This window comes from Lathyrus oleraceus, unplaced genomic scaffold (assembly GCF_024323335.1).
Source record: "Lathyrus oleraceus cultivar Zhongwan6 unplaced genomic scaffold, CAAS_Psat_ZW6_1.0 chrUn0482, whole genome shotgun sequence".
Lineage (NCBI taxonomy): Eukaryota > Viridiplantae > Streptophyta > Magnoliopsida > Fabales > Fabaceae > Lathyrus > Lathyrus oleraceus.
The window spans coordinates 12334-39528 of record NW_026112873.1 but is presented as its reverse complement, the minus strand read 5'-3'; the positions used below and the strand labels follow the sequence as shown (position 1 = coordinate 39528).

General features: G+C 27.8%; 1 protein-coding gene and 1 pseudogene across 1 annotated transcript; both read right to left on the bottom strand.

Annotated features, from left to right (window-relative positions):
• Positions 1 to 9015: 9015 nt before the first annotated feature.
• On the bottom strand, positions 9016 to 11816 carry LOC127114271 (cation/H(+) antiporter 15). The gene is made up of 3 exons (XM_051046575.1): positions 11625 to 11816; positions 10354 to 11367; positions 9016 to 10263 (listed from the first exon to the last, which is right to left on the bottom strand). Exons 1-3 carry the CDS (start codon positions 11814 to 11816, stop codon positions 9016 to 9018), a joined length of 2454 nt encoding a protein of 817 aa, XP_050902532.1.
• An 11070-nt stretch (positions 11817 to 22886) lies between these two features.
• LOC127114268 (cation/H(+) antiporter 15-like) lies at positions 22887 to 25686 on the bottom strand (annotated as a pseudogene).
• Between the last annotated feature and the right edge of the window lie 1509 nt (positions 25687 to 27195).

Here is a 27195-nt window from a genome sequence, read left to right as displayed (position 1 = left end):
TCCTATTCATATATTCATATATAAATTAAGTATACTAAATTAAAATTAATCTTACATTCTAAACATAATTGTTAAGGTCACATTGTGTAAAACTTTGAAAATTTGATGACAAGTCAACCAGAAAGAAGCGCCATTGTTGCAATCACCTCTACAACAGTGAATATGTTTAGAGGTAACTATATATTTAAACGTTATAGATATTTTATTCACTCAAAATATTACCATTTTCATAAATAAATCTAAATTTTTATTCCACAGATGAATACTTCATCAACTCAACTTTTATTGTCATAATGGCAATGACACTAGAGTCAGATACACAAGTACACTATAAATTTTATTTAAACAACTCTTTTGAAAATACAATTCTAAAGTTATTTTACTTCCCAATTTTTCTAAACTTCTAAACATGAGAGGTTTTCTTCATAGTTTTATCAACTATAAATGAAATTGATGATACGTTTGGATGGCATTATATTGAATGTGCAAACAGTATGAAGAAGTTTAACAAAAAGCCCATAAATTGAAATTTACTTCGTGTGAAACACCTTCTAAGTATCCAAAACAAGGTTAGACATTTGCAATCATAAACCATTTTATCAAAATATTATTAGTAATATAATATAAAAAAAGCATGTAATCACAAGTTCAAAATAATGCTGAAAATGTCCGATGAAACCGCTAAAGCGACTTTGACATTTTTGATCAAGAGACCCAAAAGCTACTAAATACAACAGCTCAAATGCTCTTGCAACAACAACCTAACATGTTTACACCATCAATTCTACATAACCTCTGTCATTGTACTCTTATTTTTGAAATAAAATTGTCTATAAAAAACTTAAAAGAAGGATTGCAAATTTACACAATATCACGAACTTTTGTACCAACCGCTATTTTACAAGAATCAATTCTGAAAATACATTTTAACATGTAATTAAATTTGTACTACAATCATACAAATATACTACTAATTTTATGAATACACACAATATACTTATCACATATAGGAGTCCATATCACCACAATGATTTAAAATAAAGAAGATCACCAAGAAGAATAAGAAGAAGAGGAACAACAACAACAACAACTTAGTGCTGAGCGAAGGCTAATCATAACATCATCAGATGATGAAACATATATCAAAGGGAATTCTAAAAATAATAATAGCAACAATGATCTTCATATATTATCCTGTGACGACGAGTCACTTCTCATACACAAATTAAAGAGTCGAAAATCCATTAAAGCAAAACAAAGAAACAACAAAATCTCATCCAAGAAAAACAATAACAAAAACCATAAAAATTGATTCCAATTTTGAAGATTCCTTTTATGTTTTAAAATTTAATTTCATGTTTCGCCTTCATTTCCATTATTTATAAATGTATTAGTTTTCAATTAAAATTAGACTATTTTCTTTTGTTATGATAATCTTATTATCTATATTATAGAGTTTTTATAATAAATAATATCTACCATAAATAAAGTATTATTTTATTTCAACAACTTCTATTTACTACCCGCACGGTCTTCTAAACCACCGGTGCATCACGCGGGTCCTATTCTAGTAACTATTATTTCATATACATCATGGTACAAAGTTATTTGGACTACAAGACCAAATCAGATTATTGAGCAAGATTTGATAAGTACTAGTCAGCAAATTGGAATTCATTTATCAACAATTTTTTTTCTTCCATTTGAACTAATTTCAATAATTATTTTAGTTTCTTTGATATGTGCAATTGTCGTAGCTCTCGAGTAAGAAATCTTTATAGAACTAATAATAGAAATCAAGATTTTGTCTGAAGCTAATAATCAATGGAAAGAACCCTAATCTTACTATAGTCTTAAACTTTGAGGAATTTTTGATTCAGTACCTTGAAACAAAAAACCAGAAAAAAAAAGAAAAATTATTTTGTAGTACTTGATCTCGTCACTAATCGTCACTTATTTTTAACTATATAAGAATATGTGGAGCTCGACATGTCTGGAAGCACATGAGAATGTTCTTTTTCTGATATTATTACCAATATTAGATATTAGGTTAGCCATAGCATTACTATACCCTCCATATTCATTGCGGTATGGTTATTTGTCAGCTTGGGTTGAACTTACGATATATTTGGAAGCCTCCATCCAGACGAGTATTTTATAGAAACCCGACAAGGAATTCCTTTAATAATTGGCCATTTTGATTTTGGAACAACTCGATGAATTTAGTTAATCTTTTTAGGAGGCTCCAATGACCATAGATAGGACCTATCAATTTTTTAGAGTCCGATGGTTGGCTGTTCACTAACGGTATCCACCGTTTCTTTTTTGGGATCAATATGAGCAATGCAGTTCATCCAACGATAAACCTAATCTGAATTACAGAACTATGACACAATCAAACACAAATGAACAAAATGTTGAATTCAATCGTATCAGTCTCTACTGGGGTTTATTACTCATTTTTGTACTTTCTTTTTTATTCTCAATTTATTTCTTCAATTAATTCATCAATTAATATAAGAAATGATATATATATATATATATATATATATATATATATATATATATATATACTAGGAATTCTCTTATCCTATTCGGAAGGATATCATTTCATAATTATATATATGATTGTTTAGGTCTCTAGTATGAATAACTACTTGATCAAATATGGAGGAAAGTAGGATAAATGGCCAATACTACTGGAAGAATTCCTCTTTGGATAGTAGGTACTATAACCGCTATTATTGTGATTGGTTTAACTGGTATTTTCTTTTAAGGTTCATATTCCGGATTGGGATCATCCCTCTAATAATGAGATGAATTTCTTTTTCAAAATGAAAGCATAAGAACTCTACAGTGATCCACTCTTTCTTTGATGAATTCGAGTGGGTCCCGTTGAGTTTTTAATAATCAGAATATTTTTGAAAGTGAGTCAATACATAACTTTATTCTATGTTTCAAAAAATTCCATTTCCTTTTTTAGGATGTGAATGAAAATATAATCTTAATAGAAATATATTTCTAATATAGACTCATGATTCAATTCTTTTTTTTTAAAGTTAATTAAGAAACTTGTATTTGGTGAATTCAATTCCCACTCTTTTTTATTTGGTCATTCCTTCACTACGTATCTATTTTGACATAAACAATAAAGAATCACTCTAGGAAAAGATAAATTATCCCTCCTAGAATTCTGTTTTCCCCTTTTCTATTTCTATTTTACTTAATATATTGTACCTAAATGTTAATAGCACATAATAAAATGTTACGCAAACAAAATATTTTACTTTTATAAATAATTTAATAAAGATGGATATTAACATTATTATAAACATTTATATCATTTAAGAAAAACTCATGAAATAATGACAATAAATATAATAGACTATTTTTTAAATCATTAAAGAAAACGGATGAATTAATGGACCTGAGTTACACATTTTGGTGAATATAATAATAAAACTTTATAATGGTCTAAGATTTATTATCACTCACAACTTATACCATTTAAAACGGATTGATATGGTTGTTTACTTACATATTAAGTAATTGACTAATTTAATTTTATCATAATTAAGAATTAATATTCATTTATTATTATTACAAGCATGTTTTACATGTTTAATAATTAATTTTATTATAATTAACCGTTCATTGGATTCCAATTGCATTATAATTTGCAATTTATAATCAATATACATGGTTTACTTATATATTCTTATTATTACTATTACTATTATTATTAATATTCATATCAACTTTTTTAAATATAACATGGGAAACAATCAATATAAAAAAATCATTTTGTACAAAATTTTATTCATATTTATAAATAATTATATTTATTCTTTTTATAATCAAATCTTGTGCCTTCAGCAACTACTCCTGCAACTCTCTGAGCATAACATTCCTCTCAGCAGTCAACTTGTTGACTTCATCTACTACCGAAAATGGAGTATCCCCTCTTACTAACATTGGTGGGGTTCTTCCATATAAGACTTCAAAAGGAGTGGCATTCAAGGATGCATGGTAATTGGTATTGTACTAAACTGCCCAAGCCAACCATTTTGGCCACTATTTTGGTTTAAGCTCAGTCGCACATCTCAAATAAGTCTCTAAACACCTATTGCCACCTCAATTTTCCCATCTGACTGAGGACGGTAAGCACTATTGTACTTCAATCCATTACCTGCCTGTTTAAACAATTAAGACCAGAAATTACTTTAAAAAAACCTTATCTCTATCAGAGACTATGGAGATAGGGAAACCATGTAGCCTGACCACTTATTTTATGAATAAGTCAGTAATGTTCTTAGCAGTATAAGGATGGCTCATATGAAGGAAATGAGCATATTTTGTCAATCTATCCACCACTATCATCACAATATCCACTCCATACACCTTAGGCAACCCTCACACATGAAGTCCATAGAAATGTTACTCCATGTCTGTGTTGGTATACGCAAATGTTGTAGCAATCCTCCATGGCTCAAGGTTTGATACTTATTCCTTTGACACACTTCACAAGCCTGCACATACTCTTATATCCTCTTTCTCATACCCTCCCAATACACCACACTAGAATTTTTTTTGTAAGTCCTTAGGTATCCTGAGTTCCCTTCCACAACAGTATCATGGAACTCATGTAAGATCCAAGCAAATCTGGGTGATTGCTTTGGAACCACTATTCTGCCTTCATGATACAACCTACCACCTTTGAGCTGAAAACCAGTTTGGCTACTAGGATCTGCTAGCAGGACCTGCACTATAGCCTTTAATTTTTCATCACCTTGTACTTCTTCCTCCCATCCTTATCTCTCCTAGGGAATTGAGACTTAAATCATGCATACTGACAAGGGAACATTCCCTGATTCTCTCTCTTCTGCCACCTCTCCCATGTGCTGCTAACATAATTAATTTTGAGTGGGAGTGGAATTATTCCCCAACTCTCTCTTCCTATGTGTCCTCCTATACACCTTGCTATATCTATCACATTGAAATTGATCCTTCTAGCAAGCTAGATCACTAAAAGAGATCACTGAAATTGATAGTACAGATTCTACGAGCTAACCAAGTATTATTGGACAACAATTTAAACTACTTAGGTTTTTCAATGCAAAAAAAAAATTGAAGTATATAAAAAAAAATCTTGGTCATATCAATAAGGTCATGATATTTCTATTTCTTTGTCTTTTTTTATTACATATAATGGATCTGTCTAAACCGCTGCATGATTTCCTTATAGTCTTTGTGGGATCAGGTCTTATATTAGAAAGTTTAGGAGTAGTATTACATACCAACCCCATTTTTTCTGCTTTTTGTTGGGACTGGTTCTGGTTTATATATTTTAGCAAACTCGCATGTTGTAGCTGTGCCATAGCTACTTATTTACGTGGGAGCTACTAACATTTTAATCATATTTGCTGTGATGTTCATGAATAGTTCTGAATATTAACAAGATTTAAATCTTTGGACCGTAGGGGATGGAATGACTTTGATCGTTTGTATAAGTATTTTAGTTTCACTAATCTATTTATATATATTAAATCTAATGCTTCAAATAATTTTGCGACAGTTAACACTGAATTCCTAAAAAATAGTCCACATCATCCTATTAGCTTATGTGTATACCTTCTACTAAACCACTAATCAAAACACCATTATCTTCCAACACCCATTCTTTGACTCTTTCTCTATCTATTTATATATATTAAATTTAATGCTTCAAATAATTTTGCAACACTTAACACTGACTTCCTAAAAAATAGTCCACATCATCCTATTAGCTTATGTGAATACCTTTTACTAAACCACTAATCAAAACACCATTATCTTTCAACACCCATTCTTTGACTCTTTTTCTACCCAAACCCCTTTTTCACTTTCCCTAATTCTCCAATACCACATTATAATGAATATTGAATCATAATTTATTAACTAAAATAAGAACTCGCTTTTAAGTATTTTTAAAGTCATTGACTCATTGTTTTTAGTTGGTATGATGAATCATAATTTATTTAATTTGTATTATAAATATTATAGGAAAATATAGTTTTATACATTTTTTGGTCAATATTATTTTTGTACAAATAATAAATATACTATTTTTACTTTACTCAATTTTAAAAAAATATACATATAAGATTTTTATCTCAAATATTAATAGCATTACAAAGGAGCATAACAAAAAATTACCAAAGTACAACATTTACTTATATATTAATATTATTATGAATATTCATATAATTTTTTTAATATAACATAGGATACAATCAATATGAAAATAAATAAAAGCGGTCATTTTTATATATTATTTTATTCATGTTAATAGTTAATTATATTTATTATTTTTAATAATATAATTAATTTTATTTAAATTAGAAATAATAAACATAGATATAAAATTTTATATTATTATAAGAACTAAATTATAAATAGTAAACATATATATTATATTATATTCAACAAAAACTGAACATTTTATATTATTATGAGAATTAAATTTTACACCTTTACAATTAGAGGCATAGGAAATATGTACAATGTATTATATATATTAATCACTGTCTCTAACATTAATAGAATTACACGGTATAAAAAAGTTACTAAGATAAATATTCAATAAAAACAAATATTAGTCTCGAAATTATTCATAATTAATAGTTATTAAATTGATCTATCACAATTTAATTTAAATCAACAAAATTTAAATTTTAATCTATAATAAAAAAAGTTAATTTTAGTCTTTTAAAAAAATAAATTTTATTTGACACTAATAATAGAAGAAGGGAAACTATTTTAAAGACAAAACGTCATAAATCACTGTAAAAAGTTATTCAAAACATTAATGTCATAAAATTTAATGTCATCATTAAAAAAACTGAATGCTGATAGAATATTTATAAAAAATTATATGTAAAGTTGTTCCCAATTAAATGCAGTAATGAATATAAAAAATATTTAAATTTTTTATTATTACCATTACAACTAAAAATTGAAAAACTAATTGACGTCTATTACATTTTACTTTTGACTAATCATCTGTAATTTAATTTAATTTTTAATTTTTATTCACATCAAATTTACAACTATTTATTTCCTAATGACAATATAAAATTATAACATTCATATGTGAACTAAATTGAAATATTTATTAACAATAAAAATTTAATAAAAAATTTAATCAAATTATAATAAAACAATTTCTCTACATTTTCATTTAACCATTAATATTATTATTTATCAAAAAAGTATAAATAATGAATATAATGTCATTTTAAAAATTAAATAATGAATATCATAAATAACTAAAAAAAATATAATTCACGTTATTATTCTTAACTGAATGATGCATATGAATAATAAATATATTACTTTATTTCTAAATATTAACAAAATTAATACATATAAAATTTTATTTTAAATATTAATAGCACATAATAAAATGTTACACAAACAAAATATTTTATTTTTGTAAATAATTTAATAAAGATGGATATTAACATTATTATAAACATTTATATCATTTAAAAAAAACTCATGAAATAAGGACAATAAATATAAGAGACTATTTTTTAAATCATGAAAGAAAATTGATGAATTGATGGACCTGAGTTACACATTTTGGTGAATATAATAATAAAATTTTATAATGGTTTAAGATTTATTATCACTCACAACTCATACCGTTTAAAACGGATTGATATGGTTGTTTACTTACATATATTAAGTAATTGACTAATTTAATTTTATCATAATTAAGAGTTAATATTCATTTAATATTATGACAACCATATTTTACACGTTTAATAATTATTTTTATGATAATTAACGGTTCATTGGATTCCAATTACATTATAATTTGCAATTTATAATCAATATACATGGTTTACTTATATTATTATTATTATTAATATTATTATTTTATAAATATTCATATCAATTTTTTTTAAATATAACATAGGAAATAATCAATATAAAAAAGATCATTTTGTACAAAATTTTATTCATATTTACAAATAATTATATTTATTCTTTTTATAATCAAAATAATATTCTTCATATTGTTGGTAAATTACAAATAATAAACGTAGATATTAGATGACTATAATCAATATTTATTAAAAATAATGCATCACCATGTAGCATATATTATACTATATGAAGGCCATTAATTAAAGTATTAAAATAAAATTCATTTGAATCATAAAAAATTAATCTAGTCTATCAAAAAAAATGTTTATTTATGATACTAATAAATAAACTGAATCTTGATAAAATATTTACAATAAACTACAATTAATTTTTTTTCTTTTTTGGAGAACCACTAATATATTTAAAGTTGTTCACAAATTAAATTCAATAATGAAAATAATAAATATTTAATTTTTTTGTTATTACTCTAAATTTAAAATTACATATTAATAAAAATTTATATATATATATATATATATATATATATATATATATATATATATATATATATATATATAATTTTAATAAAATATATTAAATATCTAATTTAAGTAAAATATATAATTCACACTCTTGCACTATAAATTGTGAAAATTTTGAAAATGATTTTACAAGGGCAATGTCGTCTTTTCATACGTGATGGAGGGTGTCAGGTCTAAGTGAGGGAGTGTCGAATTAAATGCTTCAAAAAAATACAAGCTCTAATTTTAAAGCTTTAACTCTATGATTTTTCGAGCCAGACAGAGTGATCCTTATGAGCTAGTCATTTTAACAGCTCTAAATGTACGGCTCAAAACCATACTATTCTATTTTAATATATTATATTAAATGAATTATCATTTAAAAAATTAAAACATGTAATGCAGGTACTAGGAGACCATAACATGATTTAACTATTAAAAAAAATTGAAATATGGTATAACAAATAAATGGCTTTACCTGATGAACTATAACCACTTAATTTATAAAAAAATGAAAACAAATCATTCTAACTATACAAAATATTAATTAATCCAAAACTTTGTATCGTCGATCGATCTTTTACAAATTTTCAGTACCAGTTTTCACTTCATGACATTTTCTCATAACGCGTTTTCTTCCAACCAAATATTGTTGCACAATAAGCACAGAAGATTGCGTACCAAAGCTAGTTGAAGCCAATATGTCACCTATAACACCAAGTTCAGGATGGTCGCACCATTCCAACAACCTCGAAAAAATCACCGAGTTCTTACCGCTTCCTTGTCCAACAATGTACAAATCATATCCAGGTTTATCAATATCGTTAAGAAGCGTTGGAATCTCTTCGCCCGTATTCGAATGGACTTCCTTCTCTGAGTAAAGAATTGAATCGTTATTGTTCACTGCTTTGTGCCTAAAGGAAATTATACACTCTTCATCCAACTCTTTTTGCATCACATTGTCTATAACCGTCGACAACATTCCATGACGAGACTTGCTTTTTTCCATTTTTAGTTTTGTTTCTTCTGCAGCCTTACCTAACAGATTGATCCTCACAACATGTAATTGTGTTCCTGGATGCCCCGCCATTCTCCATGCAATAGACAAGGCTTCACGGTCGTCAGGTCCACCGATGAAAATCATTATAATGCGTAATTTTATTTCTAACAACGATCCTAAACCGCGATCCACAAAGATCCCTACCGAACAAGGTGCTTTTTGTAGAACATTTTTGTTTATCTCACAATGTTCATTGTGGATTATTTCTGGAGCATCTTCTATTGTTGAGTAGTCTTTGTGAAAGGGAAGGAGAATTAGGCTGGCGCGTTTCTCTTCGGCAACATTGTAAATGTCCTCATGGATAGTTGTGTAGGACGAGACAACACTTGATATGTCAAACCTAATCGCATTGTATTGTTCTACGAGTTTTTCAAATGCATTAGTTATGCTCTCAAACTCTAATTGTGATCCATAGTTGGTTGCTTCTGCGCCACCAATCGTGCTGTTTGAATTATCCATTTGTGAAACAAGAATAGCTGTGCCATGTCTAGTGAGTTGAACTAAGTGAGCTACTGATACATGTATAGGTGAAAGTCTAGTAGCATTTGTGGCTTCAATGACATGGATCATGTTATTGGCATGTTTAGCATTGTGGACACAAGCGACGATTCGAAGCTCCACATCGAACCTCAGTTTTTGCACGGTCCTTAATTGCGATTGCATGAATCGGAATTTTGGTTTGTATATTGCATTGATCAAGGGAGAAACCATTACAGTCATTACTATAATAGCAAGCATCATAACCATGAAAGTATATGGATCCAAAATCTGTAAAGAAAAAAGAAAAAAAAGTAAGTTGGTTAAAAGGCTGTTTGATTTAAATCATGCAATAATAGAAAAATGGTAGTTTAAAATTACCCTTTTGTCCCAAGCAATATTCAGTAGTATGACAGCCATGATACCCTTGGTGTTGAGAAGCAATCCAATGGCAACTCCATCTCGGGCAGGCATACCGAAGAAGAAAGTGACAATCACAGAGCTCAAAACTTTAGGTATGCATAACAAAAGCATAACCAAAAACATTAAACCCGCATTCTTTTGCTTCAAAAGGAAAGGCAAGTTGAGTCTAAAACCAAATCCAGCAAAGTAAACAGGACACAGAATCTCAGAAACAAAATCGGCCGACAATTCCAAAACCACATCAGCAAACTTTCCATGAGGCAAAATTAATCCAAACACAAAAGCTCCAACAATAGGATGTGTACCGAGAGAATCCGTAATGTACGAACAAATACACACTCCCGTCAACACGTCCAACAGGTGTGATTTTCGCCACGTGTTCATACTTGTTTTGTGTTCAATGATTGGAGTAAGGATAGGTCTCACCACAGCAAAGCAAAAAACTATGAACATCAAAGTAGAGATTACTGAGAGATAAGGCTTTCCACCTCTAGTCGAATAAGGAATCAACAAGGTAAACATAACCCAACCATATGCATCGGTTAACATAGCTGCTGTCAATGCATCTTTTCCAAGCTTTGTATATAAAAGTTTAAGATTAGCTAAGATTCTTGCAAGGACAGGGAAACCTGTTACAGAAAGTGCTAAACACCAGAATAAATATGCTTCGCCTTGATTTTCTTTTGGTGTTTGTGCGAAAACATCATTTTTATCTATAAGTTTTTGTTGTAGAGCTAGAAATCCAACACCAAATAACATTGGCGTCACAATGCCGGCAATTGCTATGCTTGTACCTTTCTTCCTTGATCTTAAGATGGTGTCTGAATTCATTTCTAAACCACTTAGGAACACATAGTACATTATTCCTAAGTTTGCAAAGGTTTCAACGGCTAGGATTCCATATTGACTATAAAACAAGGAAAATACCCATTCAAAATTTCCCAAGAGACTTGGACTCAGAGTAAAACCAGCCTGCATTATATAAAATTCAGGAATTATTATATTTTTTTATCTCTCATTTATGAAACGCAGTCTTAATGTATGAACTTTTATATGTTTTTATGGAAGTCTTAATGTATGAACTTTTATATGTTTTTATGGCAGTCTTAATGTATAAACTTTTATATGTTTTTATGTTGAAAATTCAATGTGACTAACTATCATGTGTATTGATGATTCAAATTTACTGGCAAAAGAAAGAAAGAAATATATGATGAATGAATACTTACCAACACCTGCGCAATAATGAGGGGCACATGAAGGGGCTTAAGGACGAAGTAGAAAAGCCGAGAAACCAAAATATCATAAGCAATTTGGAGACACAAAAGAGGAACATGTTTTATCATAATATCATCAGCCATCCAGATATTGTTTGAAGGACTAAATGATACATTATAACATGCATAATTTGCCATCTCCATCTTTTCTTTTACTGTTATTTCTTCTCTTGATTAGTTTCTTATGTTAATGTATTTTTTTTCTTCTCATTTAAATACTATGTTTTTTCTTTTACGTGAATAACATGCAAGTTATGATGAACAATGATGTATTAGAGCTGGCAAATGCAGTTTACATTGTTTGTTGCTACTATTTTACAGAATGCTCTATTTTTCATGATCTATGCTGACATTATGGTTGCTTTTTGATGATAGTTTTTTTGTGTAATAAACATTACGTATATCCGCTTCCGCCATACACTAAATTTAGACATTGAACCTCTATTAGTTACTTAAAACAAATTCAAATGGATGAAAACTAACTGATGACGATATCAGAATGTTCGTTACCGCTTTCCGAATGTCTTCTTTTATTTCTGAAAATATTAAATTTGTTTTTAAAATTGTTTAAAAAAACTAATGTGACATTAAGTCAGATAAATAAAAGTATAAAAAAAACTAATGAGACATTAAGTCAGATAAATAGAATTATAAAAGAGAAATGTATAAATACCAAATTAAAATTCTGAACTTAAAAAAAAAATTATTTTACATTATCTAAGATAAAATCATTATTCGGTCTATTTAATTATCAACCGTTCATAAAGAATAATAAGAATAAGATCGCTTTATTTATAAAAATAATAATTTATTGAGAAATTTTAATATAACATACCCAAAAAATAAGCATATTAATATTTTAACTATAGAAATATGCAACTTTTATCTCAAGCACCTTTAAAGTTGAGCACATAACTGATTAAATTAATATGTAACTATTTTAAACACATATAAGGCTTAGTCAACAAAACCTTCAGTCAGCTTCTATAGTCACATATATATAAAGCCCTTGGTCGAACTGAGTCTGAATCTTACACTTTCTAGATGCTGCAAATGTTCATAAAATCCAGAGGTATATAACAAATTCAGAATTTCAATAAGAAAGTCAAGAAATAATACTTAGAATATATGCCACAAGATTTGGTACTATAACACACAGTAAAGGTTTCAGAATGCAATAAGGGTGTCTTTTGTTTTGTAAACATCACATTGTGTAATAACAATACACTCTGATGATCTAGTAAAGTAAAAAACACAGTATTCTCTGATGATACAACTCATGTTTGATGACGGCCAGGGTCGACCCAATTATATCGGAGGCCCCGTTTTAATTACAAAAATGGGCCCATTTTTTTAAAACATAATTATAATAATTAAAAAAACTATATTAAAAATACATTTAATTATATTTATTTTGAGTTTTGATCAATCTTGATTTTTCTATGTATTGAGTTTTTATCGTAATATTTTTTTCGATTATTGAGTTTTTTTAATAACATTTTATTCATTTTTATTGATATTTATTAAAAAAAATTGAAATTTTCAAAAATTTGGGCCCTCTAATATTTATGGCCCTGTGCTGCAGCACATGCACATGGGCGACCCTGATGTCGGCTTACAACAAACTATCCATTGTTATACTTATTAGTGAATGAATGAAGAAGACATCACATCACCATGAAATAATGATAATAAAAATATTCATTTATTATTATCACAATTGCATTTAATTTTTAATACGTTACTGTCATAAGAAAAGTCATAAACACACTGTTTTATATAAATAACAATCTGTTAATTTTTTTTAATACCTCACCATAACAACTATCAGATTCACTATATATTCATATTACCATACAATCAGCAATTGAAAATTTAATCTTAGATCTTAACATTCATAAAAATGATTTTGTTAGATGAGAAGGTATTAACTCTTTATCCCAAATATTGTATTTGTTCTTAACAAAATATACTTTTATATTCTAAATATTAAATATTATTATTTTTTCTTTAAAAAATAATTGATTTCAATATTTTATTGCTATATATTTTTTCCTTCAGAGATGCAATGATAAACAAATATTTTATACCACTAATTGATACAAGAAGAAAACTTATATACCATGAAAAGTATAGAAATAGTTCGGGAAAATGAAACATACAAAAGAGTCAAAGACTTAAAAACATCATGGTTTTTACAAATGACTACTGTTAACAAGTATTCAATACTCAAAATCCACAATTTCACACCATTATTTTGAATTTGTTGTCATAGAAATAATTTCAAAAAGAGTTGGAGACAACAATGTTCTCTCTGGTAGTGTTATACACAAGTTACCCTACAATAATATAAATTATATTATACAACTACGTTTATGTTTCTTTTTAGACATAAATGGAGTGCTTCATGCCCTTGGACATGAAGAAAATGTTTACTTACAAGAAAAACCTACAAAAATTCCCAGACTTAAATTGAGGCTACAAGAGTAAGATTTCAACTACACATATTTTCCTATTCATATATTCATATATAAATTAAGTATACTAAATTAAAATTAATCTTATATTCTAAACATAATTGTTAAGGTCACATTGTGTAAAACTTTGAAAATTTGATGACAAGTCAACCAGAAAGAAGCGCCATTGTTGCAATCACCTCTACAACAGTGAATATGTTTAGAGGTAACTATATATTTAAACGTTATAGATATTTTATTCACTCAAAATATTACCATTTTCATAAATAAATCTAAATTTTTATTCCACAGATGAATACTTCATCAACTCAACTTTTATTGTCATAATGGCAATGACACTAGAGTCAGATACACAAGTACACTATAAATTTTATTTAAACAACTCTTTTGAAAATACAATTCTAAAGTTATTTTACTTCCAAATTTTTCTAAACTTCTAAACATGAGAGGTTTTCTTCATAGTTTTATCAACTATAAATGAAATTGATGATACGTTTGGATGGCATTATATTGAATGTGCAAACAGTATGAAGAAGTTTAACAAAAAGCCCATAAATTGAAATTTACTTTGTGTGAAACACCTTCTAAGTATCCAAAACAAGGTTAGACATTTGCAATCATAAACCATTTTATCAAAATTATTATTAGTAATATAATATAAAAAAAGCATGTAATCACAAGTTCAAAATAATGCTGAAAATGTCCGATGAAACCGCTAAAGCGACTTTGACATTTTTGATCAAGAGACCCAAAAGCTACTAAATACAACAGCTCAAATGCTCTTGCAACAACAACCTAACATGTTTACACCATCAATTCTACATAACCTCTGTCATTGTACTCTTATTTTTGAAATAAAATTGTCTATAAAAAACTTAAAAGAAGGATTGCAAATTTACACAATATCACGAACTTTTGTACCAACCGCTATTTTACAAGAATCAATTCTGAAAATACATTTTAACATGTAATTAAATTTGTACTACAATCATACAAATATACTACTAATTTTATGAATACACACAATATACTTATCACATATAGGAGTCCATATCACCACAATGATTTAAAATAAAGAAGATCACCAAGAAGAATAAGAAGAAGAGGAACAACAACAACAACAACTTAGTGCTGAGCGAAGGCTAATCATAACATCATCAGATGATGAAACATATATCAAAGGGAATTCTAAAAATAATAATAGCAACAATGATCTTCATATATTATCCTGTGACGACGAGTCACTTCTCATACACAAATTAAAGAGTCGAAAATCTATTAAAGCAAAACAAAGAAACAACAAAATCTCATCCAAGAAAAAAAATAACAAAAACCATAAAAATTGATTCCAATTTTGAAGATTCCTTTTATGTTTTAAAATTTAATTTCATGTTTCGCCTTCATTTCCATTATTTATAAATGTATTAGTTTTCAATTAAAATTAGACTATTTTCTTTTGTTATGATAATCTTATTATCTATATTATAGAGTTTTTATAATAAATAATATCTACCATAAATAAAGTATTATTTTATTTCAACAACTTCTATTTACTACCCGCACGGTCTTCTAAACCACCGGTGCATCACGCGGGTCCTATTCTAGTAACTATTATTTCATATACATCATGGTACAAAGTTATTTGGACTACAAGACCAAATCAGATTATTGAGCAAGATTTGATAAGTACTAGTCAGCAAATTGGAATTCATTTATCAACAAATTTTTTTCTTCCATTTGAACTAATTTCAATAATTATTTTAGTTTCTTTGATATGTGCAATTGTCGTAGCTCTCGAGTAAGAAATCTTTATAGAACTAATAATAGAAATCAAGATTTTGTCTGAAGCTAATAATCAATGGAAAGAACCCTAATCTTACTATAGTCTTAAACTTTGAGGAATTTTTGATTCAGTACCTTGAAACAAAAAACCAGAAAAAAAAAAGAAAAACTATTTTGTAGTACTTGATCTCGTCACTAATCGTCACTTATTTTTAACTATATAAGAATATGTGGAGCTCCACATGTCTGGAAGCACATGAGAATGTTCTTTTTCTGATATTATTACCAATATTAGATATTAGGTTAGCCATAGCATTACTATACCCTCCATATTCATCCAACGATAAACCTAATCTGAATTACAGAACTATGACACAATCAAACCCAAATGAACAAAATGTTGAATTGAATCGTATCACTCTCTACTGGGGTTTATTACTCATTTTTGTACTTTCTTTTTTATTCTCAATTTATTTCTTCAATTAATTCATCAATTAATATAAGAAATATATATATATATATATATATATATATATATATATATATACTAGGAATTCTCTTATCCTATTCGGAAGGATATCATTTCATAATTATATATATGATTGTTTAGGTCTCTAGTATGAATAACTACTTGATCAAATATGGAGGAAAGTAGGATAAATGGCCAATACTACTGGAAGAATTCCTCTTTGGATAGTAGGTACTATAACCGCTATTATTGTGATTGGTTTAACTGGTATTTTCTTTTAAGGTTCATATTCCGGATTGGGATCATCCCTCTAATAATGAGATGAATTTCTTTTTCAAAATGAAAGCATAAGAACTCTACAGTGATCCACTCTTTCTTTGATGAATTCGAGTGGGTCCCGTTGAGTTTTTAATAATCAGAATATTTTTGAAAGTGAGTCAATACATAACTTTATTCTATGTTTCAAAAAATTCCATTTCCTTTTTTAGGATGTGAATGAAAATATAATCTTAATAGAAATATATTTCTAATATAGACTCATGATTCAATTCTTTTTTTTTAAAGTTAATTAAGAAACTTGTATTTGGTGAATTCAATTCCCACCTTTTTTATTTGGTCATTCCTTCACTACGTATCTATTTTGACATAAACAATAAAGAATCACTCTAGGAAAAGATAAATTATCCCTCCTAGAATTCTGTTTTCCCCTTTTCTATTTCTATTTTACTTAATATATTGTACCTAAATGTTAATAGCACATAATAAAATGTTACGCAAACAAAATATTTTACTTTTATAAATAATTTAATAAAGATGGATATTAACATTATTATAAACATTTATATCATTTAAGAAAAACTCATGAAATAATGACAATAAATATAATAGACTATTTTTTAAATCATTAAAGAAAACGGATGAATTAATGGACCTGAGTTACACATTTTGGTGAATATAATAATAAAACTTTATAATGGTCTAAGATTTATTATCACTCACAACTTATACCATTTAAAACGGATTGATATGGTTGTTTACTTACATATTAAGTAATTGACTAATTTAATTTTATCATAATTAAGAATTAATATTCATTTATTATTATTACAAGCATGTTTTACATGTTTAATAATTAATTTTATTATAATTAACCGTTCATTGGATTCCAATTGCATTATAATTTGCAATTTATAATCAATATACATGGTTTACTTATATATTCTTATTATTACTATTACTATTATTATTAATATTCATATCAACTTTTTTAAATATAACATGGGAAACAATCAATATAAAAAAATCATTTTGTACAAAATTTTATTCATATTTATAAATAATTATATTTATTCTTTTTATAATCAAATCTTGTGCCTTCAGCAACTACTCCTGCAACTCTCTGAGCATAACATTCCTCTCAGCAGTCAACTTGTTGACTTCATCTACTACCGAAAATGGAGTATCCCCTCTTACTAACATTGGTGGGGTTCTTCCATATAAGACTTCAAAAGGAGTGGCATTCAAGGATGCATGGTAATTGGTATTGTACTAAACTGCCCAAGCCAACCATTTTGGCCACTATTTTGGTTTAAGCTCAGTCGCACATCTCAAATAAGTCTCTAAACACCTATTGCCACCTCAATTTTCCCATCTGACTGAGGACGGTAAGCACTATTGTACTTCAATCCATTACCTGCCTGTTTAAACAATTAAGACCAGAAATTACTTTAAAAAAACCTTATCTCTATCAGAGACTATGGAGATAGGGAAACCATGTAGCCTGACCACTTATTTTATGAATAAGTCAGTAATGTTCTTAGCAGTATAAGGATGGCTCATATGAAGGAAATGAGCATATTTTGTCAATCTATCCACCACTATCATCACAATATCCACTCCATACACCTTAGGCAACCCTCACACATGAAGTCCATAGAAATGTTACTCCATGTCTGTGTTGGTATACGCAAATGTTGTAGCAATCCTCCATGGCTCAAGGTTTGATACTTATTCCTTTGACACACTTCACAAGCCTGCACATACTCTTATATCCTCTTTCTCATACCCTCCCAATACACCACACTAGAATTTTTTTTGTAAGTCCTTAGGTATCCTGAGTTCCCTTCCACAACAGTATCATGGAACTCATGTAAGATCCAAGCAAATCTGGGTGATTGCTTTGGAACCACTATTCTGCCTTCATGATACAACCTACCACCTTTGAGCTGAAAACCAGTTTGGCTACTAGGATCTGCTAGCAGGACCTGCACTATAGCCTTTAATTTTTCATCACCTTGTACTTCTTCCTCCCATCCTTATCTCTCCTAGGGAATTGAGACTTAAATCATGCATACTGACAAGGGAACATTCCCTGATTCTCTCTCTTCTGCCACCTCTCCCATGTGCTGCTAACATAATTAATTTTGAGTGGGAGTGGAATTATTCCCCAACTCTCTCTTCCTATGTGTCCTCCTATACACCTTGCTATATCTATCACATTGAAATTGATCCTTCTAGCAAGCTAGATCACTAAAAGAGATCACTGAAATTGATAGTACAGATTCTACGAGCTAACCAAGTATTATTGGACAACAATTTAAACTACTTAGGTTTTTCAATGCAAAAAAAAAATTGAAGTATATAAAAAAAAATCTTGGTCATATCAATAAGGTCATGATATTTCTATTTCTTTGTCTTTTTTTATTACATATAATGGATCTGTCTAAACCGCTGCATGATTTCCTTATAGTCTTTGTGGGATCAGGTCTTATATTAGAAAGTTTAGGAGTAGTATTACATACCAACCCCATTTTTTCTGCTTTTTGTTGGGACTGGTTCTGGTTTATATATTTTAGCAAACTCGCATGTTGTAGCTGTGCCATAGCTACTTATTTACGTGGGAGCTACTAACATTTTAATCATATTTGCTGTGATGTTCATGAATAGTTCTGAATATTAACAAGATTTAAATCTTTGGACCGTAGGGGATGGAATGACTTTGATCGTTTGTATAAGTATTTTAGTTTCACTAATCTATTTATATATATTAAATCTAATGCTTCAAATAATTTTGCGACAGTTAACACTGAATTCCTAAAAAATAGTCCACATCATCCTATTAGCTTATGTGTATACCTTCTACTAAACCACTAATCAAAACACCATTATCTTCCAACACCCATTCTTTGACTCTTTCTCTATCTATTTATATATATTAAATTTAATGCTTCAAATAATTTTGCAACACTTAACACTGACTTCCTAAAAAATAGTCCACATCATCCTATTAGCTTATGTGAATACCTTTTACTAAACCACTAATCAAAACACCATTATCTTTCAACACCCATTCTTTGACTCTTTTTCTACCCAAACCCCTTTTTCACTTTCCCTAATTCTCCAATACCACATTATAATGAATATTGAATCATAATTTATTAACTAAAATAAGAACTCGCTTTTAAGTATTTTTAAAGTCATTGACTCATTGTTTTTAGTTGGTATGATGAATCATAATTTATTTAATTTGTATTATAAATATTATAGGAAAATATAGTTTTATACATTTTTTGGTCAATATTATTTTTGTACAAATAATAAATATACTATTTTTACTTTACTCAATTTTAAAAAAATATACATATAAGATTTTTATCTCAAATATTAATAGCATTACAAAGGAGCATAACAAAAAATTACCAAAGTACAACATTTACTTATATATTAATATTATTATGAATATTCATATAATTTTTTTTAATATAACATAGGATACAATCAATATGAAAATAAATAAAAGCGGTCATTTTTATATATTATTTTATTCATGTTAATAGTTAATTATATTTATTATTTTTAATAATATAATTAATTTTATTTAAATTAGAAATAATAAACATAGATATAAAATTTTATATTATTATAAGAACTAAATTATAAATAGTAAACATATATATTATATTATATTCAACAAAAACTGAACATTTTATATTATTATGAGAATTAAATTTTACACCTTTACAATTAGAGGCATAGGAAATATGTACAATGTATTATATATATTAATCACTGTCTCTAACATTAATAGAATTACACGGTATAAAAAAGTTACTAAGATAAATATTCAATAAAAACAAATATTAGTCTCGAAATTATTCATAATTAATAGTTATTAAATTGATCTATCACAATTTAATTTAAATCAACAAAATTTAAATTTTAATCTATAATAAAAAAAGTTAATTTTAGTCTTTTAAAAAAATAAATTTTATTTGACACTAATAATAGAAGAAGGGAAACTATTTTAAAGACAAAACGTCATAAATCACTGTAAAAAGTTATTCAAAACATTAATGTCATAAAATTTAATGTCATCATTAAAAAAACTGAATGCTGATAGAATATTTATAAAAAATTATATGTAAAGTTGTTCCCAATTAAATGCAGTAATGAATATAAAAAATATTTAAATTTTTTATTATTACCATTACAACTAAAAATTGAAAAACTAATTGACGTCTATTACATTTTACTTTTGACTAATCATCTGTAATTTAATTTAATTTTTAATTTTTATTCACATCAAATTTACAACTATTTATTTCCTAATGACAATATAAAATTATAACATTCATATGTGAACTAAATTGAAATATTTATTAACAATAAAAATTTAATAAAAAATTTAATCAAATTATAATAAAACAATTTCTCTACATTTTCATTTAACCATTAATATTATTATTTATCAAAAAAGTATAAATAATGAATATAATGTCATTTTAAAAATTAAATAATGAATATCATAAATAACTAAAAAAAATATAATTCACGTTATTATTCTTAACTGAATGATGCATATGAATAATAAATATATTACTTTATTTCTAAATATTAACAAAATTAATACATATAAAATTTTATTTTAAATATTAATAGCACATAATAAAATGTTACACAAACAAAATATTTTATTTTTGTAAATAATTTAATAAAGATGGATATTAACATTATTATAAACATTTATATCATTTAAAAAAAACTCATGAAATAAGGACAATAAATATAAGAGACTATTTTTTAAATCATGAAAGAAAATTGATGAATTGATGGACCTGAGTTACACATTTTGGTGAATATAATAATAAAATTTTATAATGGTTTAAGATTTATTATCACTCACAACTCATACCGTTTAAAACGGATTGATATGGTTGTTTACTTACATATATTAAGTAATTGACTAATTTAATTTTATCATAATTAAGAGTTAATATTCATTTAATATTATGACAACCATATTTTACACGTTTAATAATTATTTTTATGATAATTAACGGTTCATTGGATTCCAATTACATTATAATTTGCAATTTATAATCAATATACATGGTTTACTTATATTATTATTATTATTAATATTATTATTTTATAAATATTCATATCAATTTTTTTTAAATATAACATAGGAAATAATCAATATAAAAAAGATCATTTTGTACAAAATTTTATTCATATTTACAAATAATTATATTTATTCTTTTTATAATCAAAATAATATTCTTCATATTGTTGGTAAATTACAAATAATAAACGTAGATATTAGATGACTATAATCAATATTTATTAAAAATAATGCATCACCATGTAGCATATATTATACTATATGAAGGCCATTAATTAAAGTATTAAAATAAAATTCATTTGAATCATAAAAAATTAATCTAGTCTATCAAAAAAAATGTTTATTTATGATACTAATAAATAAACTGAATCTTGATAAAATATTTACAATAAACTACAATTAATTTTTTTTCTTTTTTGGAGAACCACTAATATATTTAAAGTTGTTCACAAATTAAATTCAATAATGAAAATAATAAATATTTAATTTTTTTGTTATTACTCTAAATTTAAAATTACATATTAATAAAAATTTTTATATATATATATATATATATATAATTTTAATAAAATATATTAAATATCTAATTTAAGTAAAATATATAATTCACACTCTTGCACTATAAATTGTGAAAATTTTGAAAATGATTTTACAAGGGCAATGTCGTCTTTTCATACGTGATGGAGGGTGTCAGGTCTAAGTGAGGGAGTGTCGAATTAAATGCTTCAAAAAAATACAAGCTCTAATTTTAAAGCTTTAACTCTATGATTTTTCGAGCCAGACAGAGTGATCCTTATGAGCTAGTCATTTTAACAGCTCTAAATGTACGGCTCAAAACCATACTATTCTATTTTAATATATTATATTAAATGAATTATCATTTAAAAAATTAAAACATGTAATGCAGGTACTAGGAGACCATAACATGATTTAACTATTAAAAAAAATTGAAATATGGTATAACAAATAAATGGCTTTACCTGATGAACTATAACCACTTAATTTATAAAAAAATGAAAACAAATCATTCTAACTATACAAAATATTAATTAATCCAAAACTTTGTATCGTCGATCGATCTTTTACAAATTTTCAGTACCAGTTTTCACTTCATGACATTTTCTCATAACGCGTTTTCTTCCAACCAAATATTGTTGCACAATAAGCACAGAAGATTGCGTACCAAAGCTAGTTGAAGCCAATATGTCACCTATAACACCAAGTTCAGGATGGTCGCACCATTCCAACAACCTCGAAAAAATCACCGAGTTCTTACCGCTTCCTTGTCCAACAATGTACAAATCATATCCAGGTTTATCAATATCGTTAAGAAGCGTTGGAATCTCTTCGCCCGTATTCGAATGGACTTCCTTCTCTGAGTAAAGAATTGAATCGTTATTGTTCACTGCTTTGTGCCTAAAGGAAATTATACACTCTTCATCCAACTCTTTTTGCATCACATTGTCTATAACCGTCGACAACATTCCATGACGAGACTTGCTTTTTTCCATTTTTAGTTTTGTTTCTTCTGCAGCCTTACCTAACAGATTGATCCTCACAACATGTAATTGTGTTCCTGGATGCCCCGCCATTCTCCATGCAATAGACAAGGCTTCACGGTCGTCAGGTCCACCGATGAAAATCATTATAATGCGTAATTTTATTTCTAACAACGATCCTAAACCGCGATCCACAAAGATCCCTACCGAACAAGGTGCTTTTTGTAGAACATTTTTGTTTATCTCACAATGTTCATTGTGGATTATTTCTGGAGCATCTTCTATTGTTGAGTAGTCTTTGTGAAAGGGAAGGAGAATTAGGCTGGCGCGTTTCTCTTCGGCAACATTGTAAATGTCCTCATGGATAGTTGTGTAGGACGAGACAACACTTGATATGTCAAACCTAATCGCATTGTATTGTTCTACGAGTTTTTCAAATGCATTAGTTATGCTCTCAAACTCTAATTGTGATCCATAGTTGGTTGCTTCTGCGCCACCAATCGTGCTGTTTGAATTATCCATTTGTGAAACAAGAATAGCTGTGCCATGTCTAGTGAGTTGAACTAAGTGAGCTACTGATACATGTATAGGTGAAAGTCTAGTAGCATTTGTGGCTTCAATGACATGGATCATGTTATTGGCATGTTTAGCATTGTGGACACAAGCGACGATTCGAAGCTCCACATCGAACCTCAGTTTTTGCACGGTCCTTAATTGCGATTGCATGAATCGGAATTTTGGTTTGTATATTGCATTGATCAAGGGAGAAACCATTACAGTCATTACTATAATAGCAAGCATCATAACCATGAAAGTATATGGATCCAAAATCTGTAAAGAAAAAAGAAAAAAAAGTAAGTTGGTTAAAAGGCTGTTTGATTTAAATCATGCAATAATAGAAAAATGGTAGTTTAAAATTACCCTTTTGTCCCAAGCAATATTCAGTAGTATGACAGCCATGATACCCTTGGTGTTGAGAAGCAATCCAATGGCAACTCCATCTCGGGCAGGCATACCGAAGAAGAAAGTGACAATCACAGAGCTCAAAACTTTAGGTATGCATAACAAAAGCATAACCAAAAACATTAAACCCGCATTCTTTTGCTTCAAAAGGAAAGGCAAGTTGAGTCTAAAACCAAATCCAGCAAAGTAAACAGGACACAGAATCTCAGAAACAAAATCGGCCGACAATTCCAAAACCACATCAGCAAACTTTCCATGAGGCAAAATTAATCCAAACACAAAAGCTCCAACAATAGGATGTGTACCGAGAGAATCCGTAATGTACGAACAAATACACACTCCCGTCAACACGTCCAACAGGTGTGATTTTCGCCACGTGTTCATACTTGTTTGTGTTCAATGATTGGAGTAAGGATAGGTCTCACCACAGCAAAGCAAAAAACTATGAACATCAAAGTAGAGATTACTGAGAGATAAGGCTTTCCACCTCTAGTCGAATAAGGAATCAACAAGGTAAACATAACCCAACCATATGCATCGGTTAACATAGCTGCTGTCAATGCATCTTTTCCAAGCTTTGTATATAAAAGTTTAAGATTAGCTAAGATTCTTGCAAGGACAGGGAAACCTGTTACAGAAAGTGCTAAACACCAGAATAAATATGCTTCGCCTTGATTTTCTTTTGGTGTTTGTGCGAAAACATCATTTTTATCTATAAGTTTTTGTTGTAGAGCTAGAAATCCAACACCAAATAACATTGGCGTCACAATGCCGGCAATTGCTATGCTTGTACCTTTCTTCCTTGATCTTAAGATGGTGTCTGAATTCATTTCTAAACCACTTAGGAACACATAGTACATTATTCCTAAGTTTGCAAAGGTTTCAACGGCTAGGATTCCATATTGACTATAAAACAAGGAAAATACCCATTCAAAATTTCCCAAGAGACTTGGACTCAGAGTAAAACCAGCCTGCATTATATAAAATTCAGGAATTATTATATTTTTTTATCTCTCATTTATGAAACGCAGTCTTAATGTATGAACTTTTATATGTTTTTATGGAAGTCTTAATGTATGAACTTTTATATGTTTTTATGGCAGTCTTAATGTATAAACTTTTATATGTTTTTATGTTGAAAATTCAATGTGACTAACTATCATGTGTATTGATGATTCAAATTTACTGGCAAAAGAAAGAAAGAAATATATGATGAATGAATACTTACCAACACCTGCGCAATAATGAGGGGCACATGAAGGGGCTTAAGGACGAAGTAGAAAAGCCGAGAAACCAAAATATCATAAGCAATTTGGAGACACAAAAGAGGAACATGTTTTATCATAATATCATCAGCCATCCAGATATTGTTTGAAGGACTAAATGATACATTATAACATGCATAATTTGCCATCTCCATCTTTTCTTTTACTGTTATTTCTTCTCTTGATTAGTTTCTTATGTTAATGTATTTTTTTTCTTCTCATTTAAATACTATGTTTTTTCTTTTACGTGAATAACATGCAAGTTATGATGAACAATGATGTATTAGAGCTGGCAAATGCAGTTTACATTGTTTGTTGCTACTATTTTACAGAATGCTCTATTTTTCATGATCTATGCTGACATTATGGTTGCTTTTTGATGATAGTTTTTTTGTGTAATAAACATTACGTATATCCGCTTCCGCCATACACTAAATTTAGACATTGAACCTCTATTAGTTACTTAAAACAAATTCAAATGGATGAAAACTAACTGATGACGATATCAGAATGTTCGTTACCGCTTTCCGAATGTCTTCTTTTATTTCTGAAAATATTAAATTTGTTTTTAAAATTGTTTAAAAAAACTAATGTGACATTAAGTCAGATAAATAAAAGTATAAAAAAACTAATGAGACATTAAGTCAGATAAATAGAATTATAAAAGAGAAATGTATAAATACCAAATTAAAATTCTGAACTTAAAAAAAAAATTATTTTACATTATCTAAGATAAAATCATTATTCGGTCTATTTAATTATCAACCGTTCATAAAGAATAATAAGAATAAGATCGCTTTATTTATAAAAATAATAATTTATTGAGAAATTTTAATATAACATACCCAAAAAATAAGCATATTAATATTTTAACTATAGAAATATGCAACTTTTATCTCAAGCACCTTTAAAGTTGAGCACATAACTGATTAAATTAATATGTAACTATTTTAAACACATATAAGGCTTAGTCAACAAAACCTTCAGTCAGCTTCTATAGTCACATATATATAAAGCCCTTGGTCGAACTGAGTCTGAATCTTACACTTTCTAGATGCTGCAAATGTTCATAAAATCCAGAGGTATATAACAAATTCAGAATTTCAATAAGAAAGTCAAGAAATAATACTTAGAATATATGCCACAAGATTTGGTACTATAACACACAGTAAAGGTTTCAGAATGCAATAAGGGTGTCTTTTGTTTTGTAAACATCACATTGTGTAATAACAATACACTCTGATGATCTAGTAAAGTAAAAAACACAGTATTCTCTGATGATACAACTCATGTTTGATGACGGCCAGGGTCGACCCAATTATATCGGAGGCCCCGTTTTAATTACAAAAATGGGCCCATTTTTTTAAAACATAATTATAATAATTAAAAAAAATATATTAAAAATACATTTATATATAAATTAAAAATAAATTTAATTATATTTATTTTGAGTTTTGATCAATCTTGATTTTTCTATGTATTGAGTTTTTATCGTAATATTTTTTTCGATTATTGAGTTTTTTTAATAACATTTTATTCATTTTTATTGATATTTATTAAAAAAAATTGAAATTTTCAAAAATTTGGGCCCTCTAATATTTATGGCCCTGTGCTGCAGCACATGCACATGGGCGACCCTGATGTCGGCTTACAACAAACTATCC